At 52.5% G+C, this 16,176-nt stretch overlaps 1 protein-coding gene across 4 annotated transcripts in view; it reads right to left on the bottom strand.

The window, feature by feature from the left end:
* Nucleotides 1–16,176, bottom strand: part of PAQR5 (progestin and adipoQ receptor family member 5) — an 84,825-nt gene that overhangs the window by 14,705 nt on the left and 53,944 nt on the right. For all 4 annotated transcript variants that reach the window (XM_081227415.1, XM_081227414.1, XM_081227416.1 and 1 more), the window contains 3 exons: nt 10,912–11,039; nt 8,071–8,276; nt 3,605–3,731 (listed from right to left, as the gene is read on the bottom strand). In XM_081227415.1, the coding sequence (XP_081083541.1) occupies nt 3,605–3,731; nt 8,071–8,276; nt 10,912–11,039 (461 nt within the window). The remainder of the gene's footprint in view (nt 1–3,604; nt 3,732–8,070; nt 8,277–10,911; nt 11,040–16,176) is intronic.

Below are 16,176 nucleotides of genomic sequence, written 5' to 3'. Positions count from 1 at the left end.
CCTCTGGCCTTTAAAGGAAATGATGACTCCATCTGGACTTTTTGAGGGTCTGCAGTCTGCTTCTCATACTGCACGGGGCACTCTTTGAGGACAAGGACTGAGCCTCACTCATCCCTGTTTTCCCAGGTCTTAGCATGACACTTGGAGCATGGCAGGCGTTTAAGGAATGTTGAGTGGTTGGTTGGATGCATTGATGGAAGGATGGATGGTTGGGTGGGTAGATTGATGCATGAATGGGTGGGTGGATAGATGGATGGATGGATGGATGGATGGATGGGTGGATGGGTGGATGGGTGGGTAGCTGGATGGAAGGGTGGATGGATGGATGAATAGGTGGATGGATGATGAGTGGGTGGATGGATGAATGGGTGGTTGGGTAGATGGATGGATGGGTGGATGGATGAAACAGCCACAGATGTGCCCCATAAACAGAAATAATCCATTTCATTGACAAGGGAGAGGCCCCAAATGGACATTCAAGAGATTCCTGGCCAACCTGCCCTGCCAAACAAGTTTGTCTAAAGGTGCCAGGCATGTCACATCCAAAAGACCCATTCAGGGACTTCCCTGGTGGCACAGTGGTTAAGAATCCGCCTGCCAATGCAGAGGACACGGGTTCGAGCCCTGGTCCGGGGAGATCCCACATGCCGCGGAGCAACTAAGCCCGTGCGCCACAACTACTGAGCCTGTGCTCTAGAGCCCGCGAGCCACAACTACTGAGCCTGCACACCACAACTACTGAAGCCCACGCGCTCTAGGGCCCACATGCTGCAGCTACTGAACCCACGAGCCACAACTACTGAAGCCCGCGCGCCTAGAGCCCGAGCTCCGCAACAAGAGAAGCCACCGCAATGAGAAGCCCGCGCACCGCAACAAAGAGTAGCCCCCGCTCGCCACAACTAGAGAGAGCCCGTGCACAGCAACGAAGATCCAATGCAGCCAAAATTAATAAATTAAAAAGAAACAAATAAAGAAATAAAAGACCCATTCATTGTACCCGAACAATCAGGGAGGACTCCTGGCTAGAAGAAAACAATATACCCTCGTGGCTTACAGGTGATTCAGGAAGATTTAAAAAAAAAAAAGTTCCAAGAATTTGCGTTGGGAGTTCATGGGAAAGCAGTTCTGGATCATGAATGGCAGGACTGTTTCTTCCACCCATGAAGCCCACCTACCCCACCAGTCCGCAGTGCTTGCCTCCCTCTGATCCTAAGTTCGCAACAGCAGAGCCACACAGCCCCGCGGAAGCTAACCAGGCAGGACAGTGGCTCGTCCAAGGACCTGATCCAGGTGTGTCTTTGGCCCAGGCCTGTCAGTGAGCCCTCACATCCAGACACTGTACCTCCAGGCCACGCTTCATCTCTCTTGGGCTGTTTTTAGCATCAGTGTTACTTTTCTATGTATGTTATGCCTTGTCTCACCCGAGGCAGGGACCCGATCTCCGCCTCTCCCCCATCCGTGGCAGCCCTCACAGCTCTGGCCTGGCACAGAGGTTGCACTTCAGAAAGAGCTTTTAATCGCCAGAGCCCTTGAGGAACTGGGGGAGAAGGAAGTAATAACCCCATGATGTCTGATTCAGTTTTCTACCCTCTGGGAAGACCCTATCTCCTCACAGCTGGAGGGGTGCTCCGATTTCCAGGAAGAGGGAAGGGGGAGTTTACCCCCCACTCCTACCCCAGGGACGAAGCAACACAAAGCCCAACCTTGAGACTGAGCCTGGAAATGAGACTCACCCCCATGGCAAGCAGCTCTGTGCTTCCCACCACCTGCCTCAGGACAGGTAAGTGGAAGGCAAGTTGGGAAAAGCATCCCCGATGCTGTTTAAGGCTCTATCCTTTGGTTTTTAAAGAAAACCAACCTGTCAGGTTTGGGGAACTTGCCTACCTCTGGATCCCACAAAACCAAAGTGTCACCCAGAGAAAGCTGGAGCCAAAATCATTGCGGGGAAGTTGCAGAAGCATACCTCTCCCTCCCTGTTTTCTCCTAGGGAGGGAAGAGGTGGTGGCTGCCAGGAATAAGAATTCTATGAGGCCAGCAGCAGTCTATTTGGAAGACTCAGACTGGCTCAGTGGAGTCGCGGGTAGGGGGACAGATGGCCAGGGGTGACCGCCAGCCTTCCTTGGCGCTCTTCTAACCCACCATGAAAGGCCCCCAGCTCCCAGCACCATCTACACAGGGATGTTACCCCAACACCACCATTCCAGAGGTTTCCCAAGTAATTTCGGGTAGTTCATTTTTACCAAGAGCTGAATAAACTAGAGTAGTTATCCTAAAAAATGCCTCTTGTACTCATACTCCAATGAGCTTCCTTGAATGGAAGGAAAAAAATAGAAGGAGTAAGAGCCAGTGAGCTGGGCATGACTCATGGCCACCAGTCTTCCCCTGGGGATGTGTTGGACATTTGAATATCATCCATCACCCACCACACAGCCAGGCATATCTTGTTTTATTACACTTTGCTTTATTGTGGTTTTTGCAAATTGAAGGTTTGTGGCAACACTGTGTTGTCAGATGATAGCATTTTTAGCAATAAAGTTTGTTTTGTTTGTTTGTTTGTCTTTTGCGGTACGCGGGCCTCTCACTGTTGTGGCCTCTCCCGCTGCAGAGCACAGGCTCCGGACGCGCAGGCTCAACGGCCATGGCTCACGGGCCCAGACGCTCTGCGGCATGTGGGATCTTCCCGGACCAGGGCACAAACCCGTGTCCCCTGCATCGGCAGGTGGACTCTCAACCACTGCGCCACCAGGGAAGCCCAATAAAATATTTTTTAATAAAGGTGTGCGCATTGTTTCTTTAGACATAATGCTATTGCACACTTAATAGACTATAGTGTAAATATAACTTTTATATGCACTGGGAAACCAAAAAGTTTGTGTGACTTGCCTTATTGTGATGTTGGCTTTATTGCTGTTGTCTGGAACTGAACCTGCAGTATCTCCAAGGTGTGCCTCTATCAAGAGGCTGGCCCCCTCTGTCCCTATTAGCAGATGGCCCATTTATGGGGCACCTCCTATGGGCCAGGCTTGTGTTAGGTGCTCTGGATACATTACCTGTAATCCTTACATCTGTCTCACAAGGTAGCAGTGTTGACCCCACTTTTTTTTTTTTTTTTTTTTGGCCACGCCACACAGCTTGCAGGATCTTAGTTCCCCAACCAGGGATTGAACCTGGGCCACAGCAGTGAAAACACCAAGTCCTAACCACTGGACCGCCAGGGAACTCCCTTGACCCCATCTTATAGATGAGCAAACTGAGGTTCAAGGAGGGTAAGTGACTTGTTCAGCAACAGGACAAGCTACATAACCTGTAGAGCCCAGGGCAGAAGGAAAGTAGGGAGACCCCCTTGTTCAAAACTCATTAAGTGTTTTGAAACAACAACAGCAGGGAATTAAACCAAGTGGGGAGCCTTCTTGATCACAGGGCCCTGAGTGCCTGCACAGGTGTGTGCCTGTGAAGCTGGTCCTGCCCGGCAACTGGAAGTCCATCTGGAACTGAGTCCCAGGTTCCCGAGCGTCTTTTCCACCGTCCCCTCCAACAGTCCAGGGAGCTGCGTGCTCTGTGCCGCCCCCAACCCCATCCCATCTGAGACAAAGCAGCCAAGTACCTGGAATAGCAGGAGAGGCCGGTGCTAATGAGGGTGTTCAGCACAGCCAGGGCCACGTAGTAGTCGTGGAAGACGGTGTTCACCAGCGCGTCCGGGAACACATAGGCAGAGTAGGCGATGGCCGAGCCTGGGGAGAAAAACCAGCCTTGGGCCATAAGCCAGGACTCAGCACTGTCTGGACTCCTTGGGAAGACCAACCCCCCCGCATGTGGCTGAGCCCCCCATCATCCCCACAGGCCATGAGCAGTCCTGCCGCTGCCCCCTTGCCCATGCCGTCACGCATCACCCCCGCAGCATGAGAATGCTCTGTGAGCCCAGCGCTGCTCCAAGGGCTTGACATGCATTAACTCATGTAAACTTTACAACCACCCTCTGACATCAATCCTGCACTTAGCCTCATTTTACAGATGAGGAAACGGAGGCACAGAGAGGTTTAGTAAGCCTCCCAGGGGCACACAGCTAGAAAGCAGCAAAGCCAAGCTTCAAACACAGGCAGTTCAGCAACAGTCCCTGCTTTTAACTATGGTCCACGATGACACCCCAGTGTGCTCAGCTTTGCTCTGAGTGTGCACATCTCACCTGCCTGATGATATGGGTGTCCCTTGTGGAACGATCAAGGCTGCAGGGGAGGTGGGGTGGGATGAGGGAGGGCCCTTGCTGAGGCGAGGTGTGTCATATCAGCGGGCTGGGGGACTGGCCAGCTGAGAGGCTGGGCGTGAGATGCTAGCCTCAGCATTTTGTTTTGTTTTAGGTTTTGGAGTCTGTGAGAGAAGGGTTACTGAGGGACCTTTTAGAGACCTGTCTGCTGCAGCTTTTGTTTGAAAGAACAGGGGAGATCACTGTCCTTTTCAAAGGGGACAGATGTGTCCAGGAGCCTGGACCGGATGGCCTCTCCAGGCACCCTCACCTGCTGAGGTCCCTTTTGGGAGAGGCAGCTGCAGGCCTGTCAGCCCAGAGCCTAAGATCAGGCCTAAGGACACCTGTTATCCAAAAACAAAGAACCCTGGAATGCTAGTTCAAGGCTGAACTCAACCTCAGGCCATGCAAGTTCAACCTCTGCCTTTGATCCCATGTGACTGGTGAAATCTAGTGAAGCCCAGGGATGTGCCCAGGGTCGTACAGGCAGAAAGGGCCAGGAACACTACTCCTGGTACAGTGCTCCCCACTCCTGCAGGCTACCTGTGAGATTTCAGCAGGAACTGCCTCCAGGGGGACAGATTCTTGACTCAGTCTGATACCATGGAGAAGCTCCCATGTGGACCAGGATGCATCTGCTCTGTGTGTATTGACTGGGGCCAAGCTCCATGGGTGATATAAGAGTGAAGGAGACTCAGTCCCTGCCAAAAACCGCAGTGGAAAGGGAAACTGGTGAGTGCCTCCAGGCGGGTTCCAGGGTGAGGTGGGCGTTCAGGATGGGCAGGCATGCAGTCAAGCGGCTGAGCTTGGAAGCATCCTTGGAAGATGGGGGATTCTTACGGGTGCCTGAGGGCAGGGACGGCTTTCCAGGGAGCAGGACCAGGAGACACCTTTGGATGCCAGACTAAGGAAAGTGAATGTCCCCTTCCAGGCAATAGAGGGCCCACCGAAGGTTTTTGAGCACGGGATTAAGATGGTCAAAGCCTAGTGAAAGTGCGCGGGAGGTCCAAGAGGGAGGGGAACAGCTGGACATCGGGGAGGAAGCTGAGCAAACGCCACCCTCCAGGGATTGAGGGTTTCCACGGGGTCGGGGAGGAGGGGAGATGGCTGCAGACAAGGGAGTCCCAGGTGGATCCCACAGGCTCTCTCGACTGACTAGACCTTCCTTCCAGGTTTACTGAACACCCCCGGGCTACGGACTGGAAAACCAGATGTGAAAGATGCATGGCTGTCCTCAGGGAGTTGTTCCCAGTGCAGAGCAGAAATGAAGGAATCAGACAGAGCTCTGTGGAGGTGGATCCAGGCCCGGGGACTTGGAGGAAGCCACAGGCAGGGGCCCTGAGGCTCCCAGGCCCTGGCTCTGCCATTTACAAGCTGCGTGACCTGGGTAACTTACCTTTAGTGTTCTCACCTGTAGCATGGGTATAATGATGGTCCCCACCTCAGGGGCCTGCTGTCAAGGTTAACTAGGTAATCGTGGCAATCGCTACCTTCTGTTGCTTACTAAGTGCCAGGCACTGTCTGACACGCTTCACTTACAAAACCCATTTAATCTTTATAACACTCCTATGAGGAAGATACTATGCCAACTGTATCTTGCCTAAGAGCATATAAGTATTAGGGGGTGGTGCAGTTAGGCCGCTAAGCCCCGCGATATGCCACCCCTTGGTGATGTGGGATGTGGGTCGGGTGCTCGGCACGGAGCCTGCCGTGATGCCTCCAAAACGCTTGCCCTTATCATACAGGAGTCTGGGGCAGGCGATCGAGGGTGATGGAAGCTGCCGGGTTAAGGAGTTTGGATTTCATCCCAGGTAACCGGGAACTTGGAAGAGTTTAAGTGGGAGGGGTGCCATGGTCAGAAGGCCTGGAGGAAACCCTGCAGGGCAGCTGGGCGAAGCCCAGGGGAGAGGTGTGAGGGACTGAGCCAAGCCAATGGGGGCACGGCCGATTTGAAAAGTATGCAGGAGAAACTCAACTAAGTTTGCCAACCAATTAGACAGGATGGTGAAGTGGGATGGGTGGGGAGTGAGAGGCAGGGGGAACTTGATTATTCACAGATTTCTGACTCGAAGGGGAGTACATGCAAGGGCAGGGGTGGGGAGGATGTAGACAGTCTCGGTCCGGGGCTGGATGTGGTGTGGAGCTTGGGTGAGCAGTTTACTATAGATGGGGTTTGGGAGTGTCCCCCAGAGGTGTTGGGGGATGGTGTGGGTGCAGAGGAGATCTCCCAGGGAGCCTGACCATGGAAGAGCAGAGGCCCCAGAATGGACTCCCAGCTTGTGCACCCATGGGGGGACGGAGGAAGGGGAACTGGCCAAGCAGGATGAGCATGTGGACAGGTGGGAGGAAAACTAGGAGGGAGTGATGTAACAGGGGCCAGAGGAAGCGGGGGAGGTTTGAGGAGCACGGGGGTGCCCCTGCATCAAAGGCTGGAGAGGGAGCCCACGGGGCCTGTGAGTCAGGAGGAGGCTGGGGCCTCGGCAACCAGGTTTTAGTGAACGGTGGGGACTGAGCAGCAGAGCACAGAGGACTGGTGAGCATGTAGAGACTCGTGTGTGTGTGTGTGTGCATGCGTGTCTATGTTTGTCTATGTATGTGTGTTGGTGTGTATGTATGCACGTGTGTGTTACTAGTGAAGAGAGAGGGAGAGGGGCGGGAGAACAGGATGGAGGTAGGTTCCTCACACCCCCTCTTGGGCAAAGGGAAGACGGTGACTTTGCTTTCACACCTGGAGCAGGACCAGGAGGGAGGAAGCGGCTAGAGCTGGGATGCAAGGGGACAGACGGATGCTCACAACTGGGGGAGAGGAGAGGAGACAGGAGGAGAGGGTGTCAACCCCCCACCTCCCCTCACTCTATCCCTGCAGCTCTAACCCCTACAAGCCTCCAGACCGATGGGGTCTGTGACCACCTCCTTCTCTGCGGGGCACAACAGAGACCAGCACTGATGAGTGGAGTTGGCTCACCCTGGCCTGTGACAGCAGATTGTTAGTGTCAGAGACCTCGCAAGCCAATTGCTAAACACTGAATGACAGGGCTTCCCTGGTGGCGCAGTGGTTGAGAGTCCGCCTGCCAATGCAGGAGACACGGGTTCGAGCCCTGGTCCGGGAAGATCCCACGTGCCGCGGAGCAACTAAGCCCATGGGTCACAACTACTGAGCCTGCGCTCTAGAGCCCACGGGCCACAACTACTGAGCCCGCGTGCCACAACTACTGAAGCCCACACGCCTGGAGCGTGTGCTCCGCAACAAAAGAAGCCACTGCAATGAGAAGCCTGCGCACCACAACGAAGAGTAGCCCCCGCTCGCCACAACTAGAGAAAGCCTGCACACAGCAAGGAAGACCCGACGCAGCCAATACATACATACATACATAAATAAATAAAATTTATAAAAAAAAATTGAATGACATAAACTTACAATGATATGCATCATATTAACAAGAGTAGCAACTGTTCAGTCAATGCACCCGCTGTATCTGTACAGAGGAATTGCTACGTAATGGGGACCTACCATGCATCTCTCCCCAGCCCTGTGTTCAGTGATGTTGGCGGCTTGAAGCCGGCCGTGGCAGGAGTATTTACACCACAGCAAACCTGCCAACACCACAGACCGGGACTTTCGTCCACAGAGAGCCAGTTGTTAAATATTTGCCAGCACGCCTTTGGACAAGTTTCTTATAAAACACTCATCAGGCACCCGGGCAGGGGCACTGGCATTGCGGTGACTCTTCCGGAAGCCCACCAGAGCCTCACAGTGACCCCACCTCCCAGGGGAAGATGCAGGTGGTTCAGTCCCAGGGAAGAGGAGACAAGAGCAGGGCCTGACGTACCCAGGCTGAAGAGGTTGACGGCGCCGTAGTCCAGGAAGTAGCAGATGTGCCGGGCGTTCCTGGACATGGAGCTGAAGGTGTGTGCACAGCTGGATGCGAGGGGGTACACACAGCTGGCGCCCATGTACACGAGCAGAGGCCAGGAGTAGCTGTCATTCAGGACGTCCGTCACACGCAGGGTGCTCACAAACCTCCACATGAAGAACCTGGAACACAGGGGGACACCCTCAACCTCCAAGACAGGGGCTCCTCTTATAGTCCTCCGCCGATGGTCGTCTGCCTTCCATTTCCCTTAGATGACTGGCTCCTACATGGTCTCGCTTTGGTGACATGCCATGAGCGAGGAAGGGTGAGTGTGGGGTCCTTTTTGGTTGGAAATATGCAGGATAGTCAGTGGTCCAGTCCCCACCCCCGCATGTGGTGACAGATCCCTTTTACAGCATCTTGCCCAGCTTCAGCTTGCACGCTTCCAGGGATGGGGAGCTCACCATCTCTTGAGGCAGCTCTAAGTGTTGCAAAGTTTCACTGAGCCTCCATCTGTCTCCCTGGAATCTCTCTCCATTGGATCAGCCCTAGTTCTCCCCATCAGCACAACAGAAAACAAACCCATCAAATATCTCAAGGCTGTCTTCATAATCCCTCACACCTCTCTGAGCTTCACATTAAAAAACCTCAGTGCATTCAACCATTCCTCATGGGATCCAAATTTGGCCTTGTCCTCATCCCTGTGGTTGGTCCAAGTTCCCCTTGCAGGAGGGCACCTCAAAGAGCAGCAATCCCCTCTGTGGGGTCTGGAAAGTCTGGAAGACAACAGGACGATTCTCTCCCCCCTCTTCCATGCTATTCCTCCACTAATATCACCATCTCTTTTCTGAGGGGCCTGGTCCCACGGCTGAGTCTCGGCTAAGCCTGGGCCTCCAGACTCTTTACATGGAGACACTGCACAGTTCTGTGTCAGATCTGCCTAACCTATAACCCATGTGTGGGGTTCTTGCTTGTAGAGCTGCCCGCTTCCACAAACCTCTACTGGAGAGCCAGGTCCCTTGCCCACAAACTCTCCCAGGGAAGGGACTAAAAGCTGTTCACGCAGGAACCCCAAGAGCATCGCTAAATTCTCTGGCTACATTTGTGATCTTTTCCCTCCTGTCCCAGCAGAAATCAAGCTTAAGCTATCTGCCATTTTTCAAAATGTACCCTTTTATCATCTCGAGATTACTCCCGAGTCCCACTTCCTGGGGCATCTTTCTCCGGCTCTCCCAAACCCCCCTTGCTGCTCTGTGCTGCACTCTCAGGGCCTGGCGGTACAGGGGCATCATGCCCAGTGGGGCGCCCCTGCCAGCATGTCTCAGCTGTAAAACAGCTACAATGGGATCTTCACACAGCAACTCAAGCTCCACAAACAGGGATGGTCAGGCTGGCACTTTGTAGTGGCACAAACTTCAAAATAGCCTAAGTCACCTGTGGTTCATCCAGAAAATGGAACACCGCGCAGCTGTTCAAAAGCCAGAGAGGCTTCTGTGAAGGTCAGACAGAGATCTCTGAGGGAAAAGCAAGGGAGGAAAGAACCAGGTGCTGGGTGTACACACATGTCACAGATGCTCGAGTCTCTAGAAAAGCATTCTGGGAGGATGCACAAGCAGCAGGTCACCCCGGCGGCTCCAGAGAGGACAAAGAGGGGCCGGGGGAAGACTCCGACTCTACTCCCTGCTACAATGTTATAATTTATCATCATTTAGACTTTTTACTTAAGTTTACTTACATTAAAAACAACGAACAGCCTCCGTGAGCAGATCTTGCTGCCACGCGGACCAGTCTGCAGGCGCTAGGGCTTCTTTCCAGGTGGTCCTATCCCACCCCAAGCCTGAGCTCTCCCTCTTCTCCACTGGCGACGTTGCTGGCACCAAGCAGCCTTCCCCTGCATTTTGCCCTGGGTCTGTCTCTGACCGCTGGCCAGGCAGGCCGCCGTCCTCGGGCCCCTCTCTGCCTGCAGCACACCCTGGGGTCCTTCCTACTCTCTTGGCTTCTCAATATGATTGGGAGGGGGAGTCCAGAGACCAACCTGGGCCAGAACTTGCCAGGGGATGTAAGCAAGTCACTCCTTTCTCTGGGCCGCATCTGTGTCAGCCAGTGGTGGGCTGAGTCGGCTGGTGGCCTGCATGACTCCCACGGTCCTCCCAGCTCTCGTACACTATGACCCCATCTCCACCCTTCACTCGCTCTGCACAGGCACCAGGTATGTGAAGCTGGTCTTCGGTCCCCACCTTTCTCAGCCAGGTCCCTCCTCACCTTCCTGGCAGTTCCCGCATGTGCGTGTGCACGTGCCGGAGCGTTCTCTTGGCTGGCTCCATTAAAGTGCTACCTGACCAAATGCCTCACAGCTGCTGTGGTCCCAGGCACCCACAGCTCTGTGCCCGATGCCTTTTCCAATGCCTCATCCCCTAACCCTCAGGGCAACCCCAGGAAAGGCGCAGACTATCCTGTTTGCGTATGGGAAAATGCGAAGCCCAGCGAGGTTAAGTGACTTGCTCAAGCTAGGGAATTTTAGCCAGGGCTTCCAGAAGACCCAGAAAGCCTCCAAGACGAATAAGACAATCCTCTCAGATCAGGCCCCGAAGCAGGGGAGCAGGGAAAGACCGGGGAGCTTCCAGGAGCCCCTCGAATCCTACTACAATCTGGGTCCTAGAGCTCACCCCAGCAGCAGACCGCCACGCCTCCCAGCACCACGGGGGAGTCCCCCAAATCCCATCACGGAATCTCAGCTCTCTCCACCCCAGCTGTGTTTAAAGAAGCCCCAGTTCCCAGGCTCTGAATGAGCAGCTGGTCAAGGGGGCTGGGAGGTACCAGAAGGGCAGCAAGTGCGTCCAGATGTTGAGGGTCTCATTGGTCATTTGGAAAAGGCTGAGGAGACAGGCCATGGCGGAACTCTGTGGATGTCGGTAGCCGAAGAGGATGCCCTGCTCGTGGAACACCTGCAGGGGGAAGAGAAAGGGGTGCTGAGGTGAGACGAGAGGGTGGCGGGAAGGTCTCAGGAGGAACATCTCCGGTAGTCTCTAGCTTTCTCCCAGGCTGTGCACTTGTACACTGGAGCCTGGAACACTTGACCCCGAGTCCTTAACCCCAAGTCCTTGTCAAGCTGCTCCTGCCTCCCTCCCATCACTTCTAAACTCCCATGTCCTTCCAGAAGCCTGCAGTCAGGGGGAGGAGAGGATTCAAGGCCCTGACTCCCTTTGGGAATCCAGCCTGTCTTTGCATTCCAGATGCACTTACTCCTGTCATGAATATTGCCTAAGAATCTGCTTTTGCACCCTCTGCCTGGGGCCTACAGCCCAGTCTTCAGATGCCTTGTGGTTGGTTGACATATATGCTGCCTGTTCAAGCCAACAAGCCTTGGATGCCAGGGGCTGGTAGGATGATCTCTGCGGAAGATCCCTCCCCGCCGGGGCTAGGATATATTCACCAAGGCGCTTCATAAAGGCCTGTTGACGATGAAAACTATGATGGCATCAGCCTGCGCTGCAGGTGGAGGAGAAGGCTGGTCACAGAAGGGCCCACGCAAGCTCCCCACCCCACGCAGCCCACCTGGCAAGGCTCTCAGTAACCATCCTGGATGAGAACTTGGACGGGTCAGGTAAAATAGGGAGTGTCAACCTGCTTGGAGGACTGCATCACATCCATTAAAAATGGTAATTATGGAGACAATGAAGCACGAGGGACAAAAGCTCAGGATGCGATATTAAGTGAAAAAAAGTGGAATGTCAACTGTATTCCTGCCATGATGATTAGAACTATAGACATTTTAAGTACACATAGTGGGGTGGAGACTGGGAGAAACACGGAAAAGGAAAGAGATTTATTTGTTGAACTAGCAGGATTTGCAGGAGATTTTCTCCCCCTTTTGTGTTGATCAGATCAGGGTTTCTCAATCTTGACCCTGTTGACATTTGGGGCCAGACAATTCTTTGTGCTGGGGGGGAGCTGTCCTAGGCATTGTTTAGCAGTAATGTGACAACCAAAAATGTCTCCCGAAATCGTCAATGCCCCTGGGGGCAAAATCTCCTCCAGTTAAGAACCACTGACTTAGCCAAATGTTGTTATAACCTTTGAGAGGTAAGTAAAAATGAGTAGATTAACTGAGGCAAATAATAACAATGACAGTATCAGTAATCGTGATGTAAATTGAATCACAATCAATTTTAAAGGTTTCCCTCTGATTTTCTAGGGCTGTGGGAGGAATGGAAGGCTGCGAGAATTCCCACCTAACCACCCATTTCCCATTTGGGTTACCAACTTCTTAGTTTAAGAGAGGATCTTGATTCAAAAATATACAATATTTGTAATGACCTATAATGGAAAAGAATCCAAAAAAGAATATATATGATAATAACTGAATCACTTTGCTGTACACCTGAAACTAACACAACATTGTAAATTAACTATACTTCAATTTTTAAAAATGGTTTAAAAAATAATAAATAAATAATCAAAACCAAAACAAAAACCACAAGAATAGACAATGTAGGGACTTCCCTGGTGGCACAGTGGTTAAGAATCTGCCTGCCAATGCAGGGGACACGGGTTCGAGCCCTGGTCTGGGAAGATCCCCCATGCCACGGAGCAACTAAACCTGTGTGCCACAACTACTGAGCCTGCGCTCTAGAGCCTGTGAGCCACAACTACTGAAGCCTGTACGCCTAGAGCCTGTGCTCCGCAACAAAGACAAGCCACTGCAACGAGAAGCCTGTTGCACCGCAAGGAAGAGTAGCCCCGGCACAACACAACTAGAGAAAGCCCGTGCACAGCAACAAAGACCAAATGCAGCCAAAAATTTAAAAAAAAATTTTTTTAAAGAATACACAATGTATGGCATAACTTGGACTATCTCTTGAGGTTCTGAGTCAACAGGTCTCATGGAATAGTGGAGAAATTAGTAAGGGGATATCAGAGTAAAGAGTCAAATCTGGGCCCATTAGGTGCCCTATGACCTTGAGCTGGGCCACAACTCTCAAGGCTCAGTGTCCTCACCTATGAAATGGGGGGCGTTTGCTCACCAGACGGTGAGCACATTCCCATCTTGGTTCAATTCCGGGTGAAACTAGTCAACTAGGGAGAGGGGGAGAATGAAGTTGGTTCATGGTCCAGTGAAGAAATACTGTTTGAATTAGGTTTGGGTTTTAGCTAATTAAAGCAATTTGTTCCAGTTTTTGATTCACTGTGCATTTCTGCTGACATCCCCGGTTTTTAGTGGACAAGCTTCTCTAATGGGCAGCAGGCATCTCGGCTTGCAGCTGCCCACCCACCAGGGTTGCTGACAAGGCGGCAAACGGGCTGATGGCCTTCAGCCTTTGATTCAAGCGAGGAGGATGGCGCGTGCTTGGCAGGCACAAGTAAGGCCCTCCAGCAGAAACTATAGGTCTATCATTCTACCTGTTACGTTTCTTGCTTTCTTCCTAAAAAAAAATTTTTTTTAATAAACTTATTTTATTTTTGTCTGTGTTGGGCCTTTGCTGCTGCGCGTGGGCTTTCTCTAGTTTTGGTGAGCAGGGGCTACTCTTCATTGCAGTGCGCGGGCTTCTCATTGTGGTGGCTTCTCATTGCAGAGCATGGGCTCTAGGCACATGGACTCAGTAGTTGTGGCAAGTAGGCTTCAGTGGTTGTGGCTCGCAGGCTCCAGAGCGCAGGCTCAGTAGTTGTGGTGCACGGGCTTAGCTGCTCCGCAGTATATGGGATCTTCCTGGACCAGGGCTCGAACCCGTGTCCCCTGCATTGGCAGGCGGATTCTCAATCACTGCGCCACCAGGGAAGCTGCCTTTTTTTTTTATTAAAGCATTGGCCTCTTGTTAAAATGCAAGGACCCCAGAAAGGAGCAATTGTTATTAATTATTCACTGCTTCATGTGAATAAGTTCAGCAGATCCCGTGTAGCAGGAGATCTTACGACAAGGGGCCTACGGAGCCCTGGGCATGTGAGGGTGACACACAGGGAGGAAGCAGGGTGGGGCTGCAGGACAGCTCAGATGCAGTGACAGCCACAGCTGGACGGTGGATGGACGGGACCCAGAGCAGCGGGGAGTCTCCCACATTTTGTCCACGGTGACTCAGGATATGACTATTGCCCTTCTCTCTTTGGACCCTGCATTCTGGGAGGCAAGAGAGGATGCTGATAGAGTCAAAAGCCAGAGGGGAACGGAGGGGCTGGGAAGTCCACAAACTGGACAACTTGACCACACTGAAGAATCTAGCCCCAGACCTGGGGAGAATGCCTTACCACCAAGGCCAGGGTTGGCACAGATTAAAAGAACCTGCTTCCCTCTGACCGGCTATCCTGACGCCAGACATGGGGCAGGATTTTAAGCAGCCCCTCCAAAAAGAAAAAAAAACAGACAGATGGATAAAGGATGGATAAAAGAAAGGGAGCCCCTCTGTCCCAGAAGAGTGATTCTGCCTCCTGCCTCCTGCCTCTCCACCGCTCATGAGGCGGCATTGCTATGTCCACTCCTGCTCTGAGCCCCTCCAAGCACAGGAAGGGAGACGTGTTCTCTCCATTGTCCGGCTCCAGCCTTATCAAAGCACTTTGCATAGAGTAGATCCTTACAGGATGCATGCTACATAAATCTGAACAGCAAAACACTTGAAAGCAATTTTGCATTCATGCCTAGTTTGACCCCCCAAAGGCAAACTGTGGTCATTGCCTTAATACTCCGTAGCTAGGCCTCATTTGTAAGCAGCCCAAAGTTAGCAGGCGCTGGCATATTTGCACAGCAGAATTGATTTGACTCCGCCTTGCCTCCCAGGTTGCAGGCTGGGCAATTTAGAATGAAATGAAATCAAATTGCGCACGGCCTATAATTTAGGAGCGAGAACCCCCGGGCAGCCAGGTGGAAGGGCAAGGGCACGTCAGTGGGTTTTTCTCTTACTGCCTGTCACGAACTCGGCTTCCAAGAACAGCCCTGTGCCCCTGCCAGCTGATGCCTGAAATTCCACCGTGACCATTTTAAACCCTTGGTTTTTCCAGCTATTAAACTGCAAATCACCTGGGGAAAATAATCCGGCATTCTGGCTAGCAGTAAATAAGAGAGGATTTTGATGGCAGGCAAAGCACAGAGGCTGTCAGAGCGGGGTCAGCAGGCCACCGGCCTCAGCGTGGTAATCTGCATTTCCCATCTAGATCTCATTGAATCCTCACGGCCTCGTGAGGGACAGCCTTTTACTGTCCCCACTTCACAGAAAAGGAAACTAAGGTCTGTGGATGTTAAGGCATTTATCGAAGATCACAGAAGTAGTGGGAGCAAAGCTGAGACATCAGACTCCGTGTCCTGGTCTCTCACACTATCCTACCTGCCACTCCAGAGGGCTTGTCAGAGATGAAGCTCTCACCTCTCAGCCTGCAGTGTGATTGTGGACCGTCACACACTTCTCTGAACCTTAGCTGCTGCTTCCTTAAAGTGGTGTCATTGTTCTGAATTGCATCTCCCACAAAATTCATATGTTGAAGCCCTAACCTCCAGCACTTCTGCATATAACTGTACTTGGAGATAGTCTTTAAAGAGGTGACTAAGTCAAAACAAGACAGTTAATCTAATCTAACTGGGGTCCCTCACGAGAAAAGGAAATCTGGACACAGAGGGCGACACCAGGGATGTGTGTGCACAGAGGGATGACCATGTGAGGACACAGCAAGAAGGTGGCCCCCTACTTTTTACGGCAGCTCGAGCTAATACAAAGTGCAAGTGGTAAGGTTGGGGGACAAAGTCTCGAAGCCAGTGCCTCTCCAGCTTTCTTCTGCAGGTGTCTGCAGATCACCTAGGGATCTTACTGCAGTTCGGTGGGGCTGGGGTGAGTCTGCATTTCCAACACGCTCCCAGCACATGCTCTCCAGCTTCCCAGCCCAGGCTCCTGCCTCAGCATCACACTGCCACCTCCCTGTCCAGAATCTGTAGTTCATCACAGAAGAGAAGGTGCCCTTTAGGTATGTTAAGATGAACCCAAAGACACAGGCATGAAAAGCAAGGGAGGGGAGAGTGAGAGACCAGCGAGGAGTCTGGTGAGGTGCTGGGTAGGCAGAGGCATGGATAGAAGGGGGAGGAAGAGAGCAGGCCACAAATGGCTG

Source organism: Mesoplodon bidens (genome assembly GCF_964165515.1).
Source record: "Mesoplodon bidens genome assembly, chromosome: 3".
Lineage (NCBI taxonomy): Eukaryota > Metazoa > Chordata > Mammalia > Artiodactyla > Ziphiidae > Mesoplodon > Mesoplodon bidens.
The sequence above is the reverse complement of the archived record's forward strand: the minus strand, read 5'-3'. Positions and strand labels throughout refer to the sequence as shown.